Genomic DNA, 20,308 nt, shown 5'->3' with positions numbered 1-20,308 from the left:
GCAGTGAAGACCCAGTGCAGCCAAAAACAAACAAACAAATAAATAAATAAACACCTTTTCAGAGGTGCTCATATTCCCTATAATTTGCCTTCCATAGTTATTTTTTTCCTGGTAATTAATTATAGTTAGAGGGCAATGTGTTTTAATCTCTTTAGGCCTTAGACTGCCTATTTTTTTAATTTTTAAATTTTTTTATTATTATTTTTTAATATCTATTGGAGTATAATTGCTTTACAATGGTGTGTTAGTTTCTGCTGTATAACAAAGTGAATCAGCTATGCGTATATATATAGCCCCATATCCCCTCCCTCTTGCGTCTCCCTCCCACCCTCCCTATCCCACCCCTCAAGGTGGACACAAAGCAGCGAGCTGATCTCCCTGTGCTATGCGGCTGCTTCCCACTAGCTATCTCTTTTACATTTGGTAGTGTATATATGTCCATGCCACTCTCTCACTTCGTCCCAGCTTACCCTTCCCCCTCCCCGTGTCCTCAAGTCCATTCTCTATGTTTGTGTCTTTATTCGTGTCCTGCCCCTAGGTTCTTCAGAACCAATTTTTTTAGATTCTATACATATGTGTTAGCATATGGTATTTGTTTTTCTTTTTCTGACTTCACTCTGTATGACAGTCTCTGGGTCCATCCACCTCACTACAAATAGCTCAATTCCATTTCTTTTTATGGCTGAGTAATATGACATTGTATATATGTGCCACATTTTCTTTATCCATTCATCTGTCGATGGACACTTAGATTGCTTCCATGTCCTGGCTATTGTAAATAGAGCTGCAATGAACATTGTGATACATGACTCTTTTTGAATTATGGTTTTCTCAGGGTATATGCCCAGTAGTGGGATTGCTGGGTCGTGTGGTAGTTCTATTTTTAGTTTTCAAAGGAACCGCCATACTGTTCTCCATAGTGGCTGTATCAATTTACATTCCCACCAACAGTGCAAGAGGGCTCTCTTTTCTCCACACCCTCTGCAGCATTTATTGTTTGTAGATTTTTTGTTGATGGCCATTCTGACCAGTGTGAGGTGATACCTCATTGTAGTTTTGAGTTGCATTTCTCTAATGATTAGTGATGTTGAGCATTCTTTCATGTGTTCGTTAGCAATCTGTATATCTTCTTGGAAGAAATGACTATTTAGGTCTTCTGCCCAGTTTTGGATTAGGTTGTTTGTTTTTTTGATAGTTAGCTGCATGAGCTGCTTGTATATTTTTGAGATTAATCCTTTGTCAGTTGCTTGGTTTGCAAATATTTTCTCCCATTCTGAGGGTTGTCTTTTCATCTTGTTTATGGTTTCCTTTGCTGTGCAAAAGCTTTTAAGTTTCATTAGGTCCCATTTGTTTATTTTTATTTCCATTTCTCTAGGAGGTGGGTCAAAAAGGATCTTGCTGTGATTTATGTCATGGAGTGTTCTGCCTATGTTTTCCTCTAAGAGTTTTATAGTGTCTGGTTTTACATTTAGGTCTTTAATCCATTTTGAGTTTATTTTTGTGTATGGTGTTAGGGAGTGTTGTAATTTCATTCTTTTACATGTAGTTGTCCAGTTTTCCCAGCACCACTTATTGAAGAGGCTAGACTGCCTATTTTTTATATTATTATTATTTTTAAAAATATTTATTTATGTATTTATTTGTTTGTTTATTTTGGCTGCACCGGGTCTTAGTTGCGGCACTCGGGATCTTTGTTGTGGCATGTGGGAATTTTTTAGTTGTGGCATGCAGACTCTTATTTGCGGCATGCATGCGGGACCTAGTTCCCTGACCAGGGATCAAACCCAGTTCCCCTGCATTGGGAGTGCAGAGTCTCACCCACTGGACCACCAGGCAAGTCCCCAGGCTGCCTGTTTTTAAATGCACATGTAGTATTTTAATGCTAGAATGTACCCTAGAGATCATTTACTATCAGCCCTTCATTTTGTAGTTGAGATGTATCTTAGACTTTTTAAGCAGTGATTGAGATCACTGTATTTTAAATACTTTCATAATCTAAGAGCACTGGCCTCATTGACTAACAGATCAGTGGATTATGGATTAATTTGATTAATGAATAGGTAGACTTGCATTTTTCTATTCCATGGCTATATATCCTTTGGATTCCTCTAGTATATGGAGTTGGCGAACTACTTCCCAGGAATTGGCTGCTTGTTTTTGTAAAAAAGTTTTTTTGAACACACCGCATTCATTTAGTTATATTGTTTATGGCTGCTTTCACTTCACAAAGGCAGAGTTGAGTACTGACAGAAACTGTATGACTCTCAAAGCCTAAAATATTACTATCTGGCCCTTTAAGAAAAAAATGTTGGCTTCTATAATAGAGTTGTGGATTTTTGTGGATCTAAAAATGCCTACTTTAAACCAACTAATTAAAATTATAAGCAAGCCTGTGAATAACTATTAACTTAAGTAAATAACTTGAGATCTCATCCAAACCAAAATACTATGAAAGAATGTAAATTTTCAACAGATGTGTGTTTGGCTTTAATATTTTCTTTTTTCTTATCATACACTAGTGTAAGCATAACTAAAAATCACTTAGTCACTTGAATTCTGGTTTGAAAGGTGAGAGGGAGGAACTACTTACGGATGCCTGAGAAAATGTTGCTGCCAGAAGCTGAGATAAGGAACCCAGGAGAGGGGAACAGTTTTGGTGAACAGAGATCATAGAGGACTGGAGCTGGGCAAGAGGCAGACAATTTTTGACGACGTTCCATTTTGTCTAGCAAATGACTCACTATCATTGATCAGGGTTTATTGTAAGCTACGAGCAGAGTATTTTTGTCAGGTAGGTTACAAAGATGTGCTGATTCTTAAAATGTAAGTACACTTTTTTCTTTTTTCTCTAAAACGGAACTTAGTTTCTTTGAACTCCGCATGAATTTATATGTGTTGTTTGTGTGTATATATATGTGCAGAGGATGAAGTAAGGAAGAAAGAAAAAGAGGAACCTATTAAATAATTCTGGTCAAAAGATCCCCTGAAATATAGTTTATTTTTTAAACAGTAATAGAAAAAAATCCTTTAAGGTAGGTATTCTTCTTTATCTCTGAGATTATTAACTTAATGTTTTACCATAGTTTTGGTAATTATATTTCTTATCATCTGCTCAGTTATCCATCTTGCAGTTAGGTACTCTAAAAGAAAAGAAGTTTAGGTTTTTATAACACTGAAATTTAACACTGGCAATTAAGGTTAACCCTTCTCATTGAGAAAGAGGGAAGTGATGCCTTGCCTTAGGTTTATTTGGAGTAATACTGAATAGGGGTTTTAACTCAGATTCTGAGTATCTGTATAAGTAAGTCAGTGTTTTTTATGTTATCAAATTTACATACACAGGAAAGTATGTATAAAATGTATGTATACAGTATAAAGAATTTTAGTAGAAGGAACACTCATGTACCACTATCTACATTAAGAAATAGATTATTGATAGATATTTTATATTACCTTATTTCTAATAGAAAATGAATTCAAGTTAATCTGAAACTTCAAGGTGATGAAAGTGTTTTTTGTTTTTTTTTTTCTTAAGACCAAAAAAAGCTCTAGAGAGTATTAAGGGATTAAACACTGAGATTAGGAAGAGGTTAGAAAGGGTTAGCCTTAATGCTGGTATTAAAATACTATATATAATAGATTCTTAAAGCAAGAGAATTTCTCATTGTCATTTAATTAGAAGGGCCATGCAACCTAGATTTTCCTCTCTAGCTTTATTGAGGTATAATTGACAAAGTTATATACATTTAAAGTATATAACATGATGATTGTTATATACATGTAACATGATGTATATGTTACAAAATGATTACCACAGTAAGGTTTAGTTAACACATTCATCACCTCATATGGTTACCTTTTTTTCGTGGTAAGAACTAAGATCTACTTTCTTAGCAAATTTCAAGTATATAATACAGTATTGTTAACTGTAGTCACCATGCTGTACATTAGATCGCCAGAGATTATTTACCTTACAACTGGAAGTTTGTACACTGTGACCAACAATCCATTTCCCCCATCCCAAGCCCCTGACAACCACCATTCTACTCTCTGTTTCTCTGAGTTCAACTTATTTTAGATTGCACTTACAAGTGAGATCATACAATATTTGTCTTTCTCTGACTTATTTCACTTAGCATAATGCCCCTTAAGTTCATCCATATTGTCACAAATGGCAGGATTTCCCTCTTTTATGGCAGAATGATTTTTTCCATTGTATGTGTATCACATTTTCTTTATCCATCATCTTTTAGCTGACACTGAGTTGTTTCCATGTCTTTGCTGTTGTGACAGTGCTACAGTGGACATGGGGATGCAGATGCTTTTTGAGATAGTGATTAAATTTCCTTCAAATAGATTGAAAAGTGAGGATTGCTGGATCATATGCTAGTTCTATTTTTAATTTTTTGAGGAACCTCATACTGTTTTCCATAACGCTGTACCAATTTACATTCCCACTAACAGTGAACAAGAGTCCTCCCTTCTCCACATCTTCTTCAATACTAGTTCTTTCATGTCTTTTTGAATAAAAGCCATTCTACCAGATGTGAGGTGATGCCTCATTGTCATTTTTTTCTTTTTTCTTTTTTTAACATCTTTATTGGAGTATAATTGCTTTACAATGGTGTGTTAGTTTCTGCTGTATAACAAAGCGAATCAGCTGTACATATACATATATCCCCATATCTCCTCCCTCTTGCGTCTCCCTCCCACCCTCCCTATCCCACCCCTCTAGGTGGTCACAAAGCACCGAGCTGATCTCCCTGCGCTATGCGGCTGCTTCCCACTGGCTATCTGTTTTACATTTGGTAGTGTATATATGTCCATGCCACTCTCTCACTTCATCCCAGCTTCCCCTTCTCCGTGTCCTCAAGTCCATTCTCTACGTCTGCATCTTTATTTGTATCCTGCCCGTAGATTCTTCAGAACCATTTTTTTTTTTTTTTTTTTTTTTTAGATTCCATGTATATGTGTTAGCATACGGTATTTGTTTTCCTCTTTCTGACTTACTTCACTCTGTTTGACAGACTCTAGGTCAATCCACCTCACTACAAATAACTCAATTTCATTTCTTTTTTTTATAAATTTATTTTTGCTATATTGGGTCTTCGTTTCTGTGTGAGGGCTTTCTCTAGTTGTGGCAAGCGGGGGCCACTCTACATCGTGATGCGCGGGCTTCTCACTATCACGGCCTCTCTTGTTGCGGAGCACAGGCTCCAGACGCACAGGCTCAGTAGTTGTGGCTCACGGGCCTAGTTGCTCCGCGGCATGTGGGATCCTCCCAGATCAGGGCTCGAACCCGTGTCCCCTGCATTAGCAGGCAGATTCTCAACCACTGCGCCACTAGGGAAGCCCCAATTTCATTTCTTTTTATGGCTGAGTAATATTCCATTGTATGTATGTGTCACATCTTCTTTATCCATTCAGTTGTCAGTGGACACTTAGGTTGCTTCCATGTCCTGGCTATTGTAAATAGAGCTGCAATGAACATTGTGATACATGACTCTTTTTGAATTATGGTTTTCTCAGGGTATATGCCCAGTAGTGGGATTGCTGGGTCGTATGGTAGTTATATTTTTAGTTTTTTAAGGACCCTCTATACTGTTCTCCGTAGTGGCTGTATCAATTTACATTCCCACCAACAGTGCAGGAGGGTTCCGTTTTCTCCACACCCTCTCCAGCCTTTACTGTTTGTAGCTTTTTTGATGATGGCCACCTGACAGGTGTGAGGTGATACCTCATTGTAGTTTTGATTTACATTTCTCTAAAGATTAGTGGTGTTGAGCATCCTTTCATGTGTTTGTTGGCAATCTGTATATCTCCTTTGGAGAAATGTCTGTTTAGGTCTTCTGCCCATTTTTGGATTGGGTTGTTTGTTTTGATATTGAGCTGCACAAGCTACTTGTAAATTTTGGAGATTAATCCTTTGTCAGTTGCTTCATTTGCAAATATTTTCTCCCATTCTGAGGGTTGTCTTTTCATCTTGTTTATGGTTTCCTTTGCTGTGCAAAAGCTTTTAAGTTTCATTAGGTCCCATTTGTTTATTTTTGTTTTTATTTTCATTACTCTAGGAGGTGGGTCAAAAAAGATCTTGCTGTGGTTTATGTCAAAGAGTGTTTTTTCTATGTTTTCCTTTAAGAGTTTTATAGTGTCTGGTTTTACATTAAGTCTTTAATCCATTTGGGGTTTATTTTTGTGTATGGTGTTACGTGGTGCTATCACAAGTAATGAACCTGGAACTGTAATTAAAAATCTTCCAAGAAACAGAAGTCCAGGACCAGATGGCTTCATAGGTGAATTCTATCAAACCTTTAGAGAAGGGCTAACACCAGACCTTCTCAAACTCTTCCAAAAAATTGCAGAGGGAGGAATACTCCCAAATTCATTCTACGAAGCCACCATCACCCTGATACCAAAACCAGAAAAAGATATCACAAAAAAAGAAAATTATAGACCTATATCATTGATGAACATAGATGTAAAAATCCTGAACAAAATACTAGCAAACAGAATCCAACAACATATTAAAAAGGTCATACACCATGATCAAGTGGGATTTATCCCAGGGATGCAAGGATTCTTCAGTATACCCAAATCAATCAGTGTGATACACCATGTTAACAAATTAAGGAATAAAAACTATATGATCATCTCAATAGATGTAGGAAAAGCTTTTGACAAAATTCAATACCCATTTATGATAAAAACTCTCCAGAAAATCAGCATAAAGGGAACTTACCTCAACATAATAAAGGCCATATATGACCAACCCACAGCAAACATCATACTCAGTGTTAAAGAACTGAAAGCATTTCCACCAAGATCAGGAACAAGACAAGGATGTCCACTCTCATCACTCTTTTTTTTTTTTTTTTCACCACTCTTATTCAACATAGTTTTGGAAGTCCTAGCCACGGCAATCAGAGAAGAAAAAGAAATAAAAGGAATAAAACTGGAAAAGAAGAAGTAAAACTGTTATTGTTTTCAGAAGACATGATACTGTACATAGAAAATCCTAAAGGTGCTACCAGAAAACTACTAGAGCTAATCAATGAATTTGGAATGTTGCAGGATACAAAATTAATGCACAGAAATCTCTTGCATTTCTATACACTAACAACGAAAGATCAGAACGAGAAATTAAGGAAACAATCCCATTTACCATTGCAACAAAAAGAATAAAATACCTAAGAATAAACCTACCTAAGGAGGTGAAAGGCTTGTACTCAGAAAACTATAAAACACTGATGAAAGAAATCAAAGATGACAAAAAGATAGAGAAATATACCACGTTCTTGGATTGGAAGAATCAATGTTGTGAAAATGACTATACTACCCAAAGCAATCTACAGATTCAATGCAATCCCTATCAGACTACCAATGGCATTTTTCACAGAATTAGAACAAAAAACTTTTGCAATTTGTATGGAAACACAAAAGACCCCAAATAATCAAAGCAACCCTGAGAAAGAAAAAAGGATCTGGGGGAATATTTCACCCCACTTTTTCCTGGCTTGTGAGATTTCTGTTGAGAAATCCACTTGTAGACTTACGGGGGCTCCCTTGTGTGATGATTCACTTTCCTCTTGCAGCTTTCAAATTTCTCTCTCTGTCTTTGACTTTTGATAACTTAGTTATAATGTGTCTCAATGAGCCCTTTTTGGACTAAACCTGTTTAGGGACTTCAGGGCCTCAGGAATCTTGATGTCCATTTATTTCCCCAATTGGGGAAGTTTTCAGCCATTTTATCTTTGAGGAAACTTTTGATCCCCTTCTCTCTTCTCTTTTTGTGATTCCCATAATCCATATATTGATTCTTTAAAAAACTTATTAATTTATTTTTAATTTATGGCTGCGCCAGGTCTTAGTTACAGTGTACAGGATATTCGTTGTGGCATGTGGGATTTTTAGTTGCAGCATGTGAGTTCTTAGTTGTGGCATGTCGACTTCTTAGTTGTGGCACGTGAAATCTTAATTGTTACATGCATGCAGGATCTAGTTCCCCAACCAGGGATTGAACCCGGGCCTCCTGCACTGTGAGTGCAGAGTCCTACCCACTCAACCACCAGGGAAGTCCCCACATACTGATTCTTTGTTTTCCCATAAGTCCTTTTGGCTTTCCTCATTCGTTCTCATTTCTTTTTCGTTTTGCTCATCTGACTGGATAATTTCAATTTACTTGTCTTTGAGTTCACTGATTCTTTCTTCTGCTTGGTTGAAGTCTCCTGTTGAAGTTTTGTGTTAAATTTTTTAGTTCAGTCATTATATTCGTCAGCTCTAGGATTTCCGTTTATGTTTTAAAGTGGTTTCCGTATCTTTTACACTTGTTTTATTCATGTATTTTCACCCTATTTTCAGTTATTTGTGTTTTCTTATAGTTCACAAAACTTCTTCAGGAGTATTATTTTGAATTCCTTGTTGTTCAATTCATAGATCTCCATTTCTTCAGGGTCAGTTATTGGAGCTTTATTAATTTTTTTTGGTGGTTTCAGGTTTAGTTGATTTCTTTGTGATCCTTCTGTCCTTGTGTTGGCATCTGTGCATTTGAGGAAGTGGTCTTCTTAGGTTCACTTTGTCAGGGAGAGACCTCCAGTCAGCCCAGTTTGGGATTCTGGGTGGGCCAACTGGTAGTGTACACTAGCAGGCAGCATTTGCTTTCAGCATGTCTAGTGAGGTGGGACCACTGCCCATGCTTTGAGGTTGGAGTGGCCTGCTGGCTCGGTTCCATAGTTGGATGAATCTACTGGTTAGGCTCCCTGGGTGGGTGGGGCTGCTGGCTTGGATCCATGGTCAAGTGGGGCCACTGTCTGGGCTCCATAATCACCTCTGGTTGTGCAGGGTCACACACTGGGTTCCCTGGCTGGGTGGTGTAGCTGTTTGGACTCTGTGATTGGGTGGGGTCACAGGCTGGGTTCTTAATCACCGCTGGTTGGGTGGGTCCCAAGGCTGTGCTCCCTGGCCAGATGCCGGTCTGTACTTCCCGTTGGGTCAGATTTTTTGAATTAGCCCTGATTTTGATATTCTCTTTGATTGTTTCTTCAAACCATTGAAAGCTAAGGGAATTACAATATTTCATTATTTTGGCTAGCCTACATCTTCCAGCTTATCTCTTTTATTTGGACACCATATGAGAATTCTTTCTTTGACTGTGGTTTGAGAAAATGTCTTCATAGATATGGTGGAAAAGAGTTCCAGATTAGAAATTAGGCAGTCCTGACTCTAATCTCCCATGGATTATTGGGTCAAATGGATGTGCATTTATACTTTTGGTAGTCCTCATATTTGGTATGTTAATTTGTACTCTCTCCAACAGTACAGTCAGAATATCCATCACTTTATTACCTGGTCAGGACAGTATATCATCAAACTTTTGGTCTTTGCAAATATCATAGGTTCAAAAAAGTTGTCCCAATGTGGTTTTTTTTCGTTTTTGGTTCATGTGTTATTCACAGGTGTGTTATTTAATTTCCAAATTTGGGGAACTTTTTTATGTATGTCCGTTACTGATTTCCAGTTTAATGTGTGGTCTGAGAGCATACTTTATGTAATGTCAGTTTAAAATGCTTCAATTCCACAAAGTTGATAAGATCCATATATCCTTTTTTTTGATATTTTCTGCTTGTCGGTATTGCCATAAATCTCTGGTCTGGTCTAATTTCAGTACCAGTGATAAGACTGGATCCATTGTGTGTTTAGGCAGTCATGTCTTATTGAGGGAGTGTAGTAGTCTACTCACTGCCATAACATATTACCACAGCCTTGGGGGCTTAAACAACAGAAATTTATTTCTGGAGGCTGGATCAAGGTGCTGGCTGGTTTGGTTTCTCCCGAGGTCTCTCTCCTTGGCCTGCAGATGACCACCTTCTCTCTGTATACCTGGTGTCTCTTTCTCTTCTTATAAGGACACCAGTCCTATTGGACTAGGGCCCCACCCTGTGATTTCATTTAATTACCTTCTCAAAGGTCCTGTTTCCAACTACAGTCGCACTGGGAATTAGGACTTCAATGTATGAATGTTAGGAGGCCTCAATTGAGTTCTTAATAACAGGAGGGGCATGGAGAGTGGGTATATGTGTTGGAAATATTTGTCTTGTGCTAATCCTATGCAATGTAGTCAATGTATATGTTGATAAATGTATACAATGATTATTTGGAAATACTATCTGTATGTTTAAGTTAATTATATGATTCTGAGTTGATAATATCTGCTTCCTTCTTAAAAATCTAAAATGAAATGAGACATTTTATGAGCAGTGGAATGAGCATCCAGCTGTTGTAGGGTATAGTGTTCTGTTAGGTCTGATTGGTTGATAGTATTTTTAGTAGTTATCTATTTCTGTGTAACGAATCACTCCCAAACTGAGCAGCTTAAAATGACGGACATTTATTATTTTATACTTTTTGTATGCCAAGGATTCTGAAGTGGCTTAGGTGTGTGGTTATGGCATAGTGTCTCTCAAGAGGTTGTAGTCAAGATCTTGGCTGGGGTTACAGTCTTCTGAAGGCTTCTTGGGATGGGAGGATCCACTTCTAAGATGGGTCACCCACATGGCTGTTAATAGGAGGGTCAGTTTCTCAAAATGTGGGCTTATCATAGGGCTGCTTATTAGACTTACTTTCATTTTTTGTGCAGGTGTGATGACAATGAATTTTCCTAAATTTTTTCTGAAAAGTTTTTATTTCTCTTCAGTTTAGAAAGTTATTTTGTGTTAAGAATTCTGGATTTGCAGATTTGTTTTCTTTTAGCACTTTAAATGTGTCTCTCCGTTGTGTTCTGGATTGTGTGATTTCTGATGAAAAGTCTGCTATCTTTTGTATCTTGGTTGCTCTGTACCTAATGGATCGTTTTCTGGTTGCTTTGAAGATTTGCTTGTTGTCACTGATTTCAGCAATTTGATTATGATGTGACTTGGTATGGCTTAAAAAAAAGTGTCTTATGCTTGGGGTTTGATAAGTTCTTACATGTGTGATTTTATGGTTTTCAACAAATTTGGAAAAATTTTGGCCATTCTTCACATGTTTGTTCTGTCTCACCTTCTCCCCTTTTTGGGATTCCAATATAATACAATATTGCTTGTTATTATCCCACACCTCACAAAGACTCTGTTCTTTTTCTCAGTCTCCATGCTTTATTTTGTATAGTTTCTTATTGCTTTGTCAGTAAATTACTGATCTTTTCTTTCTTGTGTCTAATCTACTGTTATCCCATCAGGTATATATTTTTTGTTTCTAATGTTGTATTTTTCATCTGTAGAAGTTTGATATGGGTCTTATTTATTTATTATCATGGTGTAAGGTGTGAGGAGATTCTCCCCTGCCACCCCCAAACTGGCTGGTTATTCATTTATCTCAGTACCATTTCTCTGAATGAGCCATGTTTCCTCATAGATTTGAAATCTGCCTTTGTCATAAATTAAGTTCCACATATATTTGATTCTGTTTGTGGACTCACAGCAATTAATCTGTCCATTGATAACGTCTTTTCATGTACCATTACCACATTGTTTTCTTTCTGCCTTCAAGCATTCAATTTATAATTTATTTATTATCTTAAAAGTTAAATACATTGACGTCTGTAATTTTGCTTTCAAATCTTCTGATCTTATATGCCTTCTCTAATTGAATTTAGAACTTTTAGTTTTCATAAATATTTTACTTTTACTTTTCTAGTACTTTAGGCCCCAATAAGTAATATTAAACTTACATAGATGGAATTTAAAATGTTTCCTTTTGTTTCTTAACTATTCATGTAATCTAACAATTTTAGACATGAGATGAATCTGTACCTTAATCAAGTCATACATATTAAAGGTGTAGAAATGTATATCTAGAGAAATGGTGTAAGTACACATATAGGTGAATTTCTGTCCCAACTTCCTCTTGGTTTACTTTATAGTTTATTTAATTGCATTTATCATTAACGTCTACTCTCTAGAATGTAAGCTCCCTAAAAGCTAGATAACAAGACTTTTTTTTAAACACTTTTTTCTTTTTTTAAAAAAAATATTTATTTATTCATTCATTCATTCTGTGCCGGGTCTTAGTTGTGGCACATGGGATCTTAGTTGTGGCATGCGGACTTCTTAGTTGTGGCATGTGGGCTTCTTAGTTGCAGCATGTGGACTCTTAGTTGTAGCATGCATGTGGGATCTAGTTCCCTGACCAGGGATCGAACCTGGGCCCCCTGCATTGGGAGCGTGGAGTCTTACCCACTGGACCACCAGGGAAGTTCCAACAACACTGTTTTGATTATTTTAACTTCAAAATAAGTTAATACCTGATAAAACTATTCTACTTTCATTACACTTATTTTACAGAATTTTCTTAGCTATTCTTAATTTTCTGTTGGAACTTCAGAATCATCTTGTTTGTTCCTTACTGATATTTTTTCTGAGGTCATATTAAATACATAGATCAGTTAGATACAATATATCTTTACGATATGCCTTTTGTGATCTTCAGGAGTCTTTTAACAATTTTATTGGTTAGGTGTGTCATTTAGTGTTTCTGATACTTCCCTATCTGTAAAATGAAGAGAAGAGAATATTTCAGGGGCTTTTTTTTTTAATATAAATTTATTTATTTATTTGTTTTTATTTTTGGCTGTGTTGGGTCTTCGTTGCTGCACATGGGCTTTCTCTAGTTGAGGCAAGCAGGGGCTACTCTTTGTTGCGGTGCGTGGGCTTCTCATTGCAGAGCATGAGTTGTAGAGTGCAGGCTCAGTAGTTGTGGTGCATGGTCTTAGTCGCTCCACGGCATGTGGGATCTTCCCAGGCCAGGGATCGAACCCACATCCCCTGCATTGGCAGGTGGATTCTTAACCACTGCGCCACCAGGGAAGCCGCTATTTCAGGGGCTTTTAATTTGGGATGCATAACTCTCCAGAGATCTCTATGAATTACCTTAAATTATATGCAATATCATGTATTTGTATGTAATTTGTGCTAAGTTGGGAATGTAATGTACATGCCACAGTCTAATTTTTAGGGGAGCTTATTTCAGATGCTTCTCTAATTTTTGAAATGTGTGGTTGAGTTATTTGAGTTGGCTTCTCCTTGCCTTTCTGCCCCCAACCAAGTCTCAGTAATTTGGAAATGGATGACCAGAATGCTCTGGTCGTTTTTCTTTCCTCCCTTCTCTGTTCTTCTCATCCTATCCCTTTCCCTCCTGTCCTATTCTGCCCGCTCTCTTTTTCTCAGCATACAAGAACTCTGCTTTTAGTCATTTAAATTTGGTATCAGTGGAATCACAAGGAGGGTTTCTGGAATGCTGGTAATATTATGTGGCTTGGTCTGATTGGTGCCTGCATGGGTGTGTTCAGTTTGTGACACTTCATTGAGCTGCACACTTAGCTTTTGAGCAATCTTCTGTCAGTTATATGTCAATGAAAAATTTTTAAAAAGTTGAGGTAAAATTAAATTTGGAGAGATTATTTTATCAACTGTTTCTGTACTTCTATTTGACCATTCTATTTATTTCCATAACATCCTGTTTCTTTAAGAAATATTTAGCCTTCTTACTCATTCAAAACCATTGGATTCCTTGAAGAAAACATCTGTGACCTGTGAACTGCAAATGCAAACACATTACTTCCTGCCATTTTTCTTTTGGAACCATACCAGTTGTCTAAAAAGCCCTTTTTCTGTTCGCTTGGGGAGAGATCTTTAGTACCTGATTATATGCAGTTGCATTTGTCATACCTCTTGACAATATGTTCTACCCACAGAGCTTTGCATGCCTAGCATAGCTCCTTCATTTCATTTGGTCTGTAGCCCAAATATCACCTCTTCAGAAAGGCCTTCCCTGACAAACCGAATTTAAAGGCACCTAATGGCTGCGTTCTGTAAATAATGCTGTGATATTATTTTTGTAGAGCGTATTTTTCATATTTTTGTTTCTCTCTCCTCTGCCCTGCCCTCTTTCCCTTCCCCCTCCCCCCTCCTCCAGTAGAAAGTTACCTCCATGAGAGCAAGGCCTTTATTCCTAAGGCCTAAGTGCCAGGCATATAGTGGTTCTTAAAAACATATTTGAAAATCTGGGATCATTAAATGGGTTTCTGTTTTTCCTTTAATTGGACTCCCTTGAAATCATTTTTGGAGTTCTACTATTAGATTAAATCTTTGTTTCACCAAGCCTTTATTGAGCACTTGCTATGTAATATGTAAGATGCTTTAGTTCCCCACACTATTTTCTCAGCGTGAAATACAAAAACCAGTTTTGTTTGTCGATCTTATAGTATCTTATAGTTACTCTTGTAAACTCAGTCCCTAGGTTGCTTAGACCATTCTTGCTGCTCCTTCAGCTTAGTTCCAGGTTGAATTGTCACTCCTTGAACCCACTGCACACCGTTCAAATGTTCTTCACTCTGTCCAGTAGCTCTTTTTGAATTAATTTCTTTCCTACACAGAAAGTGTCTAAGAGAGCTTTCTGTGCCCTCCTTTATCTAATCTTTTCTCTCTTCCTGCTTTTTCATTGTATCCTTTAGTCTTTGTGCCCCAGTATGTTTTCCCTTTCTTCTCTTCTGGCTTTCCTTTTATCCTTTTTCTTTCCTTCACATTCATGCTTGTAAGCACTTCAGTTAAATTATCTTAGATCACCACAGGTTTCACAGAGCCGATTCTTTTTTTTTTAATCTTTAAAGGATTTTAAAATAGAGTAGGATTTAAAAAATTTCTTTGATTTTACTTAGATTTTGTGTACCCCATCTGAAAGAAGTTCTTAAGTTTCTATTTCCCTTTAAATAAAGATTTGGACTTTAAGGTGTAATACTTTCTAATTTTTTTCATTATGTGATAAATATGAAAATGATATTTGGATGGGACACACAGACAACTGAGGAGGCTGCCCAGACCCTCCTGGTCTGTCAGCCTGAGGACTGATGAAATCCATGTCTCTACACTGTAATCTATTGACCTGATGTTTGGAAGCTCTGTCTTAAGAGTAGACAGACTTCAGTAGTATGTGAACACTTGGTTTTATTTTTTTTGGTTGTGTATATTTTTCTTTTTTTAAAAAATTATTTATTTATTTATTTATTTATTTATTCATTCATTCGTTCTGCACCAGGTCTTGGTTGTGGCATTTGGGATCTTCATTGCAGCATGCAGCCTTCTTAGTTGTGGCATGCAGACTCTTAGTTGAGGCATGCGGACTTCTTACTTGGGGCATGCGGACTTCTTAGTTGCAGCATGCATGCAGGATCTAGTTCCCTGACCAAGTATCGAACCTGGGCCCCCTGCATTGGAAGTGCAGAGTCTTACCCACTGGACCACCTGTGTATATTTTTCTTAAGAAAGAGTTATAACTTTCATTAGATTCTCAAAGGTGTCCATGAGTCAAAAAAGGTTAAGAGTTAATGTTCAAACTGTGGAACTAAAGCCAAATGAATGGCATAACTTATTGTTTTTGGAGTAAATTTTTTTTGTTTTGATTACACAGTTTTACATATATTTGCCATGCAAAATTCAAACATTGTAGGTAGAATTAATGTAGAAAGTAAAAGTATGCTATAACCCAGTTTCAGTTAATTTCCACAAAATTTGGTGTACATTTCTCTAAATATTTTTCTCCTTACATATATTAATATTTTTTTCTATTCTTTCTCCAAAATATATGTGTGTGTATATATGTGTGTGTGTGTGTGTGTGTGTGTGTGTGTGTGTATATGCTATGTAATTCTTTTCTCACTTATTTTGGATATAATTCTATTTCAGTACTTGTTGATCTCCCTCATTCTTTTTAATAAATGCAAAGTATTTTATTGATCTACTCTAATTTGGTTAATCTTTATTCTGTTACTGAACACGTGAGTTGTTTCTAACTTTTTTGCATTGCAAACTGTGGTACAGTGAATATATCTGTAGATATATCTTGCAAATTTAGGATTATTTCTGTATAATAAATTACTAGAAATAGAAATGCTAAGCTAGGGTTATGAACACATTAAGTTTTAGTAGATATTGTCAAAATGACACCCAAAACTGGATCTATTTACACTTCCATGTGTATGATAACAAATTTCTGAACATGCTTTCCAACAATGAATTAGTAAAGTGAATTTTCCCTAACCTGCAAGAAGAAAAAACATGTTTGTGTTACCAAAAATTTCAACCATGCACAAAGGTAGAGACAGCAGAACATTCAACCTCCATATACCCATCATTGGACTCAATGTTTATCAAGATATTTGCCACATTTGCCTCATTTGCCCTTTTTTCTCTTTTGCTAAAGTATTTTCAAACAAATCCCAAACATTGTGTGACACGCTTCAGTATTCATCTTTAAAAAATACGAATATTTCCTTTCTTTTAAAAAATTTTTAATTTTTTAGTACAGAAAATTTCAGACAGATATAAAAGCAATGAGTATAACCCAACTGATATGACATTTTATTAGGAAAAAACTCCTTTGGTGCTATTTATTTATTTATTTTCTTGGCTGTGTTGGGTCTTTTCTAGTGTGGTGAGCAGGGGCTACTCTTTGTTGCGGGGCGTGGGCTTCTCATTGTGGTGGTTTCTCTTGTTGCAGAGCATGGGCTCTAGCCTCGTGGGCTTCAGTAGTTGTGGCACATGGGCTCAGTAGTTGTAGCTCGCGGGCTCTAGAGTGCAGGCTCAGTAGTTGTGGCGCATGGGCTTAGTTGCTCCATGGCATGTAGGATCTTCCTGGCCCAGGGCTCGAACCTGTGTCACCTGCATTGGCAGGCGGGTTCTTAACCACTGCACCACAAGGGAAGTCCCGTTTGGTGATGTTTTTTAAGGACCAATTAAAACTACATTCTTCTGATTTGGTGCCTTAAAAATCTGAAGGGAGTGGTACTTTTCTGGCTTTGATATTGCCCCACATTCTGCTTAATGAGTGTAATATAAGAAAACCCCTTATCAGTCTCCCAGTTTCTACAATTAACAACTCAAGCTGGACTTGGTATACTCCCAGTTACTTCCCTTCACCCAACCAGATTATTCTGAAGCAAGTCCCATACATTGTAGCATTTTATTCATAAATATTTATATAGATACATGTAAAAGACAAGACTTTCCTATTCAATGATAACCACAATGTTGTTGTCATACCTACACAAGATAATTCCTTAATATTATCAAATATCCACAAACATTTTCTTACGTAATCACAGTGCCATTATCTTACCTAATAAAATCATGTAACGAACTAGTACCCAGTTCTTAATTGGACTTTTCCTGTTGTCTAAAAAATGCCTGTTTCAAGTTGGTTTGTTAGAATCAGTAAACACATAGTTATTGGGTTTCTCAGGCCTCTTTAATAAGTGATCCTTCTACCTCCTTTTTCTCCCTGCCACTGACAGGTTGCAGAAACGGAGTCAGTTGTCCTGTATAATGGTCTACATTCATGATTTGTCTATTTATTTATTTTTGTGGTGTCATTTAACTTGTTCCTTTATCTCTTATGTTTCCTATAAATGGAAGTTAGCTCTAGAGACTTGGTGTCATTCAAGGTCAACTTGTTTGGTAAAATCTCTTTGTAAATGGTGCTCTGTACTTAACAAGCATCATAGCATATGATTTTTTCTCACTTCTAATGATACTGAGATTGATAAGGATGTAACAGTCTGATCTCTAAGTGGAAAATTTCCCCTCAAGCCTTCCTTTAATGGCTCCATTGCATGGGTCAGTTATTTTAGTAGGTATCACAAAATGGTGATTCTCTATTTATTCATTTTTTATTTTAATAAACTTCATTTCTTTGATTATTAGAGAACTTGAGCATCTTTTCATATGTTTCTTAGCCATTCACTTTTTTGGTGAATTGTTTATGACTTTGGCTGATTTTTCTATTGAATTATTTTCTTTTTTAATCCATTTTTCTAGAGTCAAAAATCATAGATATTAATCTTTCATCTGTTTTATCTATTGTAAATATTTTTTGGTAACACAATAATTGTTTTCTGCATAGAAACTTTTGATTTATGTAGCCAATTTTTATCTTTCTTTTATGACTTTTGGTTTCAAATCTTACTTATTAGACTTCTGTTCTTTGAGATAATATAGGGGAATAGTTTATTTTCTTCCTAGTAATTTTTTTCACATTTGATTTTTGATCTGTATGGGATATATAATAGTTTGTATATGGTGTAAGATAAGGATCAAATTTATCTCCTGCATGGAATCAATTGTCCTATAGCAATTTATTGAAAGTCTTCTACCCCCCCCACCCCCCACATTGATTAACATAGTCATTACATAGTCTATTTCTAGACTCCATTGTGGTCCATTGATGTTATCACATTACCACAGATTTTACTTTAATTTTAAAAAATCTTTATTGGAGTATAGTTGATTTACACTGTTGTGTTAGTTTCTGCTGTACAGCAAAGTGAATCAGTTATACATATACATATATCTACTCTTTTTTAGATTATTTTCCCATATAGGTCATTATAGAGAGATTACTACAGATCTTAAATTATGTTAGCTTTATACTATGTTTTAAAGTCTAGGTCACTGTCATTAATTTTTTTTTAAGTTTTATATTTTTTTTAACATATATATTCTTCCATTTGAACTTTAGAATTAGTTTGTGATTAGTCCCATTGGGATTTAAATCCAATGTCATTAAGTTTGGTGGAAGTGACATTTTTTAGAAAAATAAAAGTTTCTTCCACTTGGGAATGTAGTTTTTCTCTATTCAGATCTCTTACGTTTTTCAGCTAAAATAGTTTCTCCACCCATCGTAATAAGTTTCTTTCTAGGTATGTTGTATGTTTAGTGTGGTTATTTTGTGTTTGGTCACAAAATACCTTATTTGTGACTGTTTGGATTGTGAACATAGAATAGTTTATTTCATTTTTGCTCAAATATTCCAACCATACTTTAAAATAAGTATAAATAAGATTAGAAGGAATGTGCATACTTAAGTGTATAAATTTTTCAAATAAACTTTAAGTATTGATATTACTTATCTATTCATTAATGCAATAAGTTCGAAACAGTTAAGGAATAGAAAATGCAAATTCTTGGGAATGATCAGTTTGTACTTAATGGTTTATAAGGGGTAAAAGTAATAAAGTAATACTTGCAAGTAATAAATTGTAGTTAAAAAATATAAACTCTGTAATGAGATTTTGTTTTTGTATTCTAATTGGAATCTAACTAGAATGGTCTTTTATTAGGAAGAAATCTTCCTAAGTGCCAATTTTTATTTAAAGACCAATTAAAACTATATTCTTTTAACTTGGTGCCTTAAAAATCATAAAAGTAATACATTGGCTTTGATATTGGCCCACATTCTGTTTATGGATATTGTAAATAGAAGTAATAGATTTCTTAGCCATTAATTCTTTTCTTTTTCATATTACAGGTTTTGCAAAAGGCATCAAATTAAATCAAGTTCAAATATTCCCTGTGTCCCCAAAGACTTACTGATGATGTCTGAATTTGTTCTTCCAAGATTTATTTTTTGTCTTATTCAGTACTTAAGAGAAGGCTATAATGAACCAGGTATGTTAATCCACTTTTCATTAGTACTCTTTTTAAGTTCTCAGCAAAGTTTAGCACTAATAATGAGGTGAATTTTTTCAGATATCATTTTTTTGCTTAACATTTTTTATGTGATGACTATGAAATACAGAGACTAAATAAAAACATACTAAATATCAATTATATAACCTCATTGATACTTGTAGTAGGCACAGTTTGGCAGTCTCTGCTGCTGGGATCGTAAATGTTTCTGATCAAACTTATTTGGCCTTTTGCAGATGAGGAAATAATTATTTTATGGGGTTAAAGTGACTTTATTTGTGATTCTGTTATAATAGAGCATAATTAAGAAGTCCTGGAAATGTTTGACTTTAACTTAGATTTTTAGAAGATAAAAATTTCACCAATATCTTTCTCTCCCCCTCTCTCCCCCTCTTTTTTGTAGAGGTCTATACATTTTTATTCCCCTCCATATATAATAACTTATGAGAGGGTCAAATTGCTCACTCCCATATTACCGGTAGAATGCATGGGCGTAAGCATCCTAATAGTATTAAAAAGAGAAAAGAAACATGCAAATTACAGATATTCTTCTTACCTTTTAAGATTTAGTCACAATCTTGATTAATATGCATTAGTTAAATATTTGTATTTAGATAACATTTATTAAAGTTCTCAGTCTGACATTGTGAATTACAGATATCAGTTAGTGGTATGAAACAAATTTGTTAACTTTTTATGATGTCTTTTACCTTTTTAGTGATACTTGCATTTTTATCATTTAAGGGACTGCATTTGCATTACTTTTAGAGCTTTTAAATTATTTAATTCTATAAATCTTAAATCCAATTTGAAAC

The 20,308-nt window shown here is 35.7% G+C and overlaps 1 protein-coding gene across 8 annotated transcripts in view; it reads left to right on the top strand.

The window, feature by feature from the left end:
- UBR3 (ubiquitin protein ligase E3 component n-recognin 3) overlaps positions 1 to 20,308 on the top strand; it is a 227,135-nt gene that overhangs the window by 18,842 nt on the left and 187,985 nt on the right. For all 8 annotated transcript variants that reach the window (XM_027128679.1, XM_027128641.1, XM_027128646.1 and 5 more), the window contains exon 2: positions 19,333 to 19,472. In XM_027128679.1, coding sequence (XP_026984480.1) covers positions 19,333 to 19,472 — 140 coding nt within the window. The remainder of the gene's footprint in view (positions 1 to 19,332; positions 19,473 to 20,308) is intronic.

Source organism: Aethalodelphis obliquidens, unplaced genomic scaffold, assembly GCF_003676395.1.
Source record: "Aethalodelphis obliquidens isolate GAN/ISIS:26980383/991018 unplaced genomic scaffold, ASM367639v1 scaffold2, whole genome shotgun sequence".
NCBI classification, from domain to species: Eukaryota; Metazoa; Chordata; class Mammalia; order Artiodactyla; family Delphinidae; genus Aethalodelphis; species Aethalodelphis obliquidens.
The sequence above is the reverse complement of the archived record's forward strand: the minus strand, read 5'-3'. Positions and strand labels throughout refer to the sequence as shown.